The sequence below is a fragment of the Palaemon carinicauda genome, chromosome 12 (genome assembly GCF_036898095.1).
Source record: "Palaemon carinicauda isolate YSFRI2023 chromosome 12, ASM3689809v2, whole genome shotgun sequence".
NCBI lineage: Eukaryota > Metazoa > Arthropoda > Malacostraca > Decapoda > Palaemonidae > Palaemon > Palaemon carinicauda.
Genome location: NC_090736.1, coordinates 24,807,667 through 24,817,520, shown reverse-complemented (window position 1 = coordinate 24,817,520; position 9,854 = coordinate 24,807,667). Strand labels below are relative to the sequence as shown.

Here is a 9,854-nt window from a genome sequence, read left to right as displayed (position 1 = left end):
CTTATTCAAGAATACGTATCATTAAAGTTAATTATAAGTAGGCGTATTAGAAAACAATTAATTTTGAAAAACAAATTTAATATTTGGTAATGGCAAAAAACCCATCTCAAGAAACTTGATTTTGAAAGTGGAACACCAATGATATTCTAACATCAAAAGATGAAAAATGTCAGACAAAAGAGAGAAATTGAACCGGCTAGCTAAGATGGATCGAACACCTGAATAAGAGAACGGCAACGAATTAGTCTGAGATTGTCTGAATACTGCTCCAATGGTGACAATGGAAAGCGAATTCTGAATATCGCAGCAATAATGTTACCGTCTTACAGAGAATGACTGAGCTTATTGAAAGGATCTAGAAACTTTAGTTTAATTTAATATTATTGATCACATTGTATAAGCTATATTATCATTATTATTACTTGCTTAGCTACAACCCTAGTTAGAAAAGCAGGATGCTATAAGCCCAGGGGCCCCAACAGGGAAAATAGCCCAATGAGGAAAGGAAACAAGGAAAAATAAAATATTTAAGAACAGTAACAACAATAAAACAAATATTTCCTATATAAACTAATAAAACTTCAACAAAACAAGAGGAACAGAAATAAGATAGAACAGTATGCCTGAGAACTGTAACCTAAGACATTATAAGACCATGGTACAGGGGCTATGGCACTACCCAAGACTAGAGAACAATGGTTTAATTTTGGAGTGTCCTTCTCCTAGAAGAGCTGCTTACCATAGCTAAAGAGTGTCTTCTACCAGTACCAAGAGGAAAGTAGCCTCTGAACAATTATAGTGTCGTAGTTAACCCCTTGGGTGAAGAAGAATTGTTTGGCAATCTCAGTGTTTTCAGGTGTATGAGAACAGAGGATACTCTGTAAAGAATATGCCAGACTATTCGGGGTATGTGTAGGCAAAGGAAAAGTGAACCGTAACCAGAGAGAAGGATCCAATGTAGTACTGTCTGGCCAGTCAAAGAACCCCATAACTATATCTGTAGTATCTCAACGGGTGGCTGGTGCCCCGGCCAACCGAGTGTTTGTGAAGTGCAATCAGTTAATATAGGCATTTGGCTGGGTGGTACAACATTTGATTCACGTTCGGAATGGTATGGTTCGCTCCTGACCTACCGCCCACCAGATAATCCAGCTATAAAGGGGAATTAGTATTTGCTCGAATCAAGAAAAGGATGATTAGGTGATAACCTCACCCATAAAGATTTGTCGAGAGACAAGGAGGCTGTACCCATTCTGGGGATTAAGGTATATGGGATATAAGCATATAATACAGACACATATGTATATATGTGGGAATACCTTGACGAAGTGGAAGGGTTTTCTCATCGCCAAGAAACAGTAAAGCTATACTAGTCAGGGCCACCCATACTAGGTTGGTTTTCTGTGAGCAATACGACGAAAATCTCCCACCATCACCTCAGTGGCTATCATGGTGATGATAACTGACCAAAACTCAGACATGTATATCACAAAACCCCGTCTCGGTCCCCAGTCCCAGCAACAGTGGAACAACTGCCCCATTGCAAGGTGTGCTAAAAATCTCTGGACTAGAAAAGGCCACCTTTTGAAACAGAACCTTACAACGCATAATGTCAGGACCCTTTCTAGGGAAGAAGGTCTTGCTGTGTTATTAGAGAGCTGAAATAAATAAATTGGGGTATAATTTAATAGGATTGAGTGAAATAAGAACTGGGGAATCTTACATAGAGTCAAAAGAGTGCCATATATTCTGCTGCAGAGGACATGAAAGGAATAAAGAAAAGGGAGTGGGTTTTCTTATCAATAAAAATCTTGCAGGTAACATAGAAGAATTTTGTAGTACTAGTCATAGAATTGCAGGATTAATTATCAAACTAAATAAGAAGTATAAACTGTAGATCATTTAAACGTATGTATCAACCACATCCCATACTGAGGAAGAAATAGAAACTTTTTATGAAGCTCTCGAGATATCCATGAAGAAACATGACTTAGTTACATCTATTTCGGGTGATTTCAGTGCTAATGTAGGTCAAAAGAAGAGAGGCGAATCAGCAGTAGGTAAATCTGAAGTAGGTACAAGGAATGGCAAAGGAGACAGGCTTCTAGAATTTGCTGAAAGAAACAATTTTGAAATCATAAACGCCTTTCTTCTAAAAAGGAACATTTAAAATGGACATGGAGAACCCCAAAATGGAGACACGTAAAATTAAATAGATTTTATTCTCAGTTAAGTTTTTTTTTTTTTTATTTAATTAAAGATGTAACAGTATTAAACAAGTTAAAGTCAAGCAATCATAGAATGAGGCAAAGCAAAATTTGTTTAGATCTAAGGGAAGAGAGGAAATTTTAATTCTAAGAAAGAAAAATAATCCTGAAATAAGAGAAAAATCTGAAAAGTTTTGTTTAGCAATACAAAATAGGTAATGAACCAATTAAAGAAGAAATGAACAGTAATTTAATTAAATTTGTACTAGTACCAGCACAAAAGATAAGTGGAAAAGTTCATAAACAAGATCAAAGAAAACTACCAGAAAAACCACCCTAATAAAGAAAAGATTGGAAATGAGGGTAAAATCTATGAGAGAGAAAATAGACTTAGAAGAACTATTAAAAACAATAAACAAACCAAAAACCAAAAATATTCGTGAACACAATTAGACCAAAACAGAGGAAATACTAAAGAAAGGCAGAAGCATCAAATTTACGAAAATAAGACTTGGAACAGGGCGTCTACAAATGTTTGCTTTAAAGGATGAAAATGGAAATATTATCAACAATAGAGATGGAGTGATAAAAATTGCAGAAGATTTCTATACAATGCTATACAATAGTGATATACGAATTAAATAATGAAACACTTGAGTCGGTACCAAATGTAACAGTAGGAGAAGTAAATAAAACATTAAAGTGTATGAAAAGAGGCAAAGCAACAGAAGATGCCCTAATAAGAGATGGAGGAGATTTCACGGTAGTAAAACTGGCTAAGCTTTACACCGAATGTCTGCAAGAATGCTCTATAACTACAGTTTGTAAAAACTTTATCATACTAATTTACAAAAAAATTTACAAAAAGGGAGACATAAAAGACCTGAAAAATCATTGCATAATAAGTTTACGCTCCGCAATATATATATATATATATATATATATATATATATATATATATATATATATATATATATATATATAAATATATATATATATATATATATATATATATATATATATATATATATATATATATATATATATATATATATATATATATATATATATATATATATATATATATATATACTAACAAAGATCATATGAAGCCGAATAGAAAGACAGCTAGACTTTAATCTACCAACAGAGCAGGCAGGCTTTAGAAGTGGGTATTCAACAACTGACCATACCCAGGTAATTAAGCAGCTACTGGAAAAATCAGCAGAATATGACAAATTACTATGTAAGACATCTATAAACTTAGAGAACAGTTTTCATTCTGTCAAAACCTTAGTAGGAACGAAAGCCCTTCAAAGATAAGGAATGGATGAATCTTATAGAATACTTGAAAATATCTGTAGAGAAATTACAGAAATCCAAAAATAACATGAATATACCGAGAAATTTCTTGTTGAAAAAGGAGTCAGACAGGGTGACCACATCTCTCCTAAATTGTTCACAGCATTCTTATAAAGTGTTTTTAAGAAATTAGTTTCACCAGGACATGACACCGAAATTAAAAGAAGGATAACCATGGAATGGAGAGCTTTTGGTAAACAAATGAGATTATGAAAATCAGAATGCCACTTTCTCTAAAAAGAAAAGTATTTATCTCTAAAAAGAAAAGTATTTAATCAGATAGTCCTACCAGTTTTACCTTAAGCATCAGAAACTTGAAGCTTTACTAAAGCCTTAGAAACAAAAGCTAGTTACAACTCAAAGAGACATGGAAAGAATAATGAAGGCTATAACACTAGGAGACAGAAAATGAGCAGCATAGATACGAGAAAAGACTAAAATAGAAGATATTTCAAAATGTAAGAAAAAGTATTGGGCATGGGCATGATATATAATGAGATTGACAGATAATACATGGACATTAAGAATAAGAGGATGAGTCCCTAGAGATTGCAAACGAAGCAGGGAAAGAAAGAGAACACGACAGATTGACGAAATAGAGAGCTTGCGGGTGTTAAATGGCATAGAAAGACCATAAACTGACGCAAGTGGAAAAACACGTCAGAGGCATTTGTTCTGCAGTACAATAGTAAAGGCTGATTATATATATCATATATTATATATATATATATATATATATATATATATATATATATATATATATATATACATATATATATATATATATATATATATATATATATATATACAGTATATATATATATATATATATATATATATATATATATATATATATATATATATATATATATATATATATATATATATATATATATATATATATATATGCATACATACATATATACACATGCATACACACACACACATATATAAATAAGTATATATAAAAACATATTATATATATATATATATATATATATATATATATATATATATATATATATATATATATATATATATATATATTTACAGACAGACAGACAGACACACACACACACACACACACACATATATATATATATATATATATATATATATATATATATATATATATATATATATATATATATATATATATATATATATATATATATATATATATATACACAATCATCGGGTCCTGCCATTCAACTCCCAATATCGATCAGAGGGATTTGTTATCAAATCTACAGGATTGGAAATGAAACTATATGAGAGATTACTCGAGTGCCATATGTGGATGAGATCATGAGGAAGGGTATATGGAGATAGTTTGGGCATGCTCTTCGCACTCTCCAAGAGAGATTTATTCACCAAACGTTCATCTGGGCTCCACAAGGCACTAGAAGAGTTGGAATACCCACGCCTACATTGCAGAGGACTATGAAGCGCGAAGTAGGAGATGATGAATGGAAAAGTATTGAATTAAAAGCTCAAGATAGAGACGACTGGCGATATCTAACCGAGGCCCTTTGAGTCAATAGGCGTAGGAGGAGATGATGAAATATATATATATATATATATATATATATATATATATATATATATATATATATATATATATATATATATATATATATATATACAGTGATGCCTCAGGATACGAATGTAATCCGTTCAGGATGCGGTTTCGTATCCTGAGTCGCGTTTTACATGTAAATAGCCTAATCCGTCCCAAGCCTTGCAAAAAGACACCTTTTCTTTCATAAACACGCTAAACTGTAGTAATAAACATACAATGCAGCCATTTCTATCATTCAATAATGAACCCAACCGTTAAAAACGGCCTAATCCATTCCAGAAACCACCATGAGATTATTCAATAATGTATTTATAGCCTAGTTATCCCCTCCAAGCCCTAAGAAAACGGTCCGTTTTCTTTACTACTGTATAAAAGTTACGGTACTGTATGTAAAGCATTTGGATCACTAAATGTGTATTGTTACCTGTACATACACCTAAATTAAGGATTGATACCCTGAAAAAAAGGTTACAGTTAATTAACAAAAAAGTTAAAACTTACCTTTTGATTGAGACGATGTCCGATAGCGAAGTCGCGGCAGAGGAGGAAGGCATATGGCAGAAAAAGTAACAAGTGACAGACTATGTACAGTAATTTACACACTTAAACTTTACGAAATAAAAAAATGGCAGAAATAATTAACACTTAACATTACATATGGAAAACTATAAAATGAAAGAAAAAATTACTTTAACACTTAATGGTAACATAGAACTTGAAATTGAATTTTTTTTTTTTTTGCTTTTTTATAACTTTACGTTTTTCATATTTTCTAAATTTCTTCTACTTCTTCATCACTTTCTTTTTTCTGTTTCTTTTCTTTACTTTCACCTTCTAATTCTTCATCACTTCCTCTTTTCTGTTTCTTTTCTTCACTTTCACCTTCGTCTTGGCCTACTAATACTGCTGGCTCTTTCATAAGAAACTATCCATTGAAGCTTGTTCTGCCTAATTTTCAACACATTTCTAAAATGCGTTAGGCAAACGTCATTGCAGAGTTGAAGCGCACGGTTGGTATAAACTTTTTCTGGATGTTCCTTTTCGACGTAATCTGCCATTTTATGGAAACATGCGAGAATTTCCTTAGTGTCTGACGTTTTCAAAGGTGTAACATCCTCCTCATTACCGCTAGAGAACTGCTCTTGAACAACACTCCTTTGCATCGTCTCCAACTCCTTCAGGTCGTCCGTCGTCAACTCCTCGTGGTGCTCCTCGATAAGTTCATCTATATCCTCGGCGCTAACTTCCAGCCCCATGGACGTACCAAGACGTACGATGTCAGCCACCTCAGACTGCTGAATGGGTTCAGGATCGTCAACGATCTCGGTTTCGCCTCCAGGCTTCCTGAACCCCTCGAAGTCTCGTGCAGAGACAACATCTGGGCACAGCTTCCTCCAAGATGAGTTCAGGGTACGCCTCGAAACTTCCTGGCAAGCGAGATCAATGAGTTTGAGGCATATCACGATATCAAAGTGATCTTTCCAGAATTCACGCAGAGTGATGTTTGTACTTTCTGTGACTTGGAAACATCTCTGGAAGAGATGCTTCGCGTACAATTTTTGGAAATTAGAAATAACTTGCTGGTCCATGGGCTGGAGGAGAGGGGTGGTGTTAGGCGGTAGATACATAACCTTTATGAAGGAATACTCGGCCACAAGATATTCCTCGAGGCCAGGAGGGTGAGCTGGAGCATTGTCCAACACCAGTAGACATTTCATAGGGAGGCGCTTTTCTTCCAAATATTTTCAGACAGTCGGACCGAAGCAGACATTCACCCAATCAATGAAAAGTTGCCTCGTTACCCAGGCTTTAGAATTCGCCCTCCAAATCTTGGGAAGGTTCTTCTTGATGACTTTGTGGGTTTTGAAGGCTCGGGGATTTTCAGAATGGTACACCAGCAGGGGCTTTATCTTGCAGTCCCCACTGGCGTTTGCGCAAAAAGCGAGGGTAAGCCTGTCCCTCATAGGCTTATGTCCGGGTAGCCTCTTCTCCTTCGCCGTGATGAACGTCCGACAAGGCATTTTCTTCCAGAAAAGCCCAGTTTCGTCGCAATTGAAAACTTGCTGCGAACTGTAGCCTTCCTGCAGAGTCAACTCTTCAAACGTTTTAACAAAGGCTTCGGCGGCCTTCGTGTCCGAGCTGGCTGCCTCCCCATGCCGTACCACTGAATGAATACCAGTCCTTTTCTTGAATTTCTCGAACCACCCCCGAGAGGCCTTGAACTCTGGGGGTTCCTGCTGGGATGTTCCTTCTCCTGCCCCTTCTTCGGCCTGAGAACGCACGAGATCACCGAAAATGGTGGAGGCCTTCTGGCAAATTGAAGTCTCAGTGATGACGTCTCCTGAGATCTCTTTGTCTGTGATCCACACAAGAAGCAGCCTCTCCATCTCGTCATGCATGTGGGTTCTTTTGTTGGAAAAATAGTGACGCCCTTAGAGGGTGTCGCTGCTTTGATGGCCGCCTTCTGCTTCAGGATGGTGCCTATCGTAAACGGATTCCAGCTATACTCCTTGGCTATCGCACTTAATCGCATGCCAGACTCGTACTTTTTCACGATTTCGAGTTTCGTCTCCATCGAGAGCATCGTCTTCTTCTTCTTTCCTTCGGCAACATTCTTGGGACCCATGGCTTCAGTATTAAGCTCAATACGTAATACACTACGTACGTTATATACAGTACTATGTATAGTAAACACTAATACAGTACAGTGCACAGCAACGAATGTTTAATAACGATAAAACGTGGCGTACAAATGTATTTAACACTACGTCAAACAAGCGAAAGCACACAATGTCTGTTAACGATACTGCAGTCGGAACGAAAAGAGAGAGAGAGATGAACGCCCGTGCGTAAGCAAGGTGGGATAGTTGCCGACCAATAGGAAAGCAGGATCTTATGGCGTCAGCTAGCATCTGAGTAGGGAGATAACCAATGGGTGAGCGGGAGGCTGTGAGTGAGTTTACCCAAGTTCAAAGTCTGGCGGCGCGCTTTTTAAAATTAATCTCGGCGACGATTTGGGATCTCGTAAGCTTTTCGTATACTGAAATTTTATTCGTATACTGGGGCATAAAAATCTTCGAATCGCTTTTCGTAACCTGAATTTTTCGTAAGCAGAAACTTTCGTATCCAGAGGTATCACTGTGTATATATATATATAAATATATATATATATATATATATATATATATATATATATATATATATATATATATATATATATATATATATATATATATATATATATATATATATATATATATATATATATATATATATATATATATATATATATATATATATATATATATATATATATATATATATATATATATCTTCAGTGAAGGCAACAACAGCCAGTACTGAACACAAATTTCATGGTATGGATAGGGAAAGAGTAGTTCAAAATGTCCTTTTTTTATCATTCCCAACGTTTCGTGATTCTTAATCACATTGTCCAGGGCTAAAAATAAAACATATACAAAAGAATTAAGAAACAGTTAAAATTTTTTACAAATTCATTCAAGACTATAAAAACCAGTTCAAATTTAAATGAAAATTAAAATGAAAAAAAAAATGAATAAATAAATATATATACATCAGACAAAGTAGTGGAACCAACCTCGCAGAAAAGCTTCTTCTATTCAGTTGTATTTGTCATAGTTTTCTTTGGTTTGTTTTCTAACTCTTGTTGGCATACAGTTTCTCACTACGTTTCTGCGAGGTTGGTTCCACTACCTTGTCTGATGTATATATATTTATTCATTCATTTTTTTCATTTTAATTTTCATTTAAATTTTAACTGGTTTTTATAGTTTTGAATTAATTTGTGAAAAATTTTAACTGTTTCCTCCACGATCAGAGGGTGAATTTTCCCAATTGTTTTTTTCTTTGCTAAAAGTCTTCCTTTTGCCTATCAGAAGGCCGTGATATGTGTAGAATTCATCTCCAGCCTCTATAATGCCCCCCCCCCCCTGGTTATCAACGCCCCTCTTATGTTAATAGTAAAAATACGAAATATCATTAGTAATTTTCTAATTTTTATAGTTTACCCCTTAAAAACTGTTCAAAGTCGTTTTCTCATATCAGTGATAATAAAGAAAATGGGCTCAGGGGTGACTATGATTTTATATCCAATATTTTCGTCATCAGACAAAAATCGTAATTTCTCGTTTTTTTCTTTTTTCGGGAGAGGGGTGTATTTCTTTGCTTGTCCTGCTCTTATGCCTTAAGTAATATAATATTTAGATGTTTTAGGCCATCAAGTGACATAATACCTAGAAAAACACAGAAGGTTTTTTCCCTAAATCGAAATTTTAATTTTTGGTGAATATTTATTTCTAGGTATCCCTCCATCACCAGCCGGGCTTTCACTAAAGTTAATGCTCGTTTTTTTCTTGCTGTGTGCTTATTTACTGTTCGATTTTGATAAAACTTTGTCTGCTTGTTCCAGGTGGATAAACAAACATAATGACAGAGCGAATTTCAATTCAAGACATTAGTTTCTCACTGGTCACCAAACAACTTTTAAGTCGCTAAGCTCCGATTTTCACATTTTTATACATAAAATCCTTTATTTTCCCTGTAGGATGTTAAGACTTACAGAGGATATGCCTTATTATAGTGCTAATAATGCCTGAAAATTTCATTAGCGTGTCTTGATTAGTGTATTTTTGGGAAATATTTTTTACGATTGGCACCCCTTG

At 34.7% G+C, this 9,854-nt stretch overlaps 1 protein-coding gene across 1 annotated transcript; it reads right to left on the bottom strand.

The window, feature by feature from the left end:
• Window positions 1-1,196: 1,196 nt before the first annotated feature.
• LOC137650740 (uncharacterized) lies at window positions 1,197-7,726 on the bottom strand. The gene is made up of 5 exons (XM_068383899.1): window positions 7,442-7,726; window positions 6,954-7,175; window positions 6,528-6,743; window positions 1,431-1,658; window positions 1,197-1,253 (listed from the first exon to the last, which is right to left on the bottom strand). Exons 1-5 carry the CDS (start codon window positions 7,724-7,726, stop codon window positions 1,197-1,199), a joined length of 1,008 nt encoding a protein of 335 aa, XP_068240000.1.
• Between the last annotated feature and the right edge of the window lie 2,128 nt (window positions 7,727-9,854).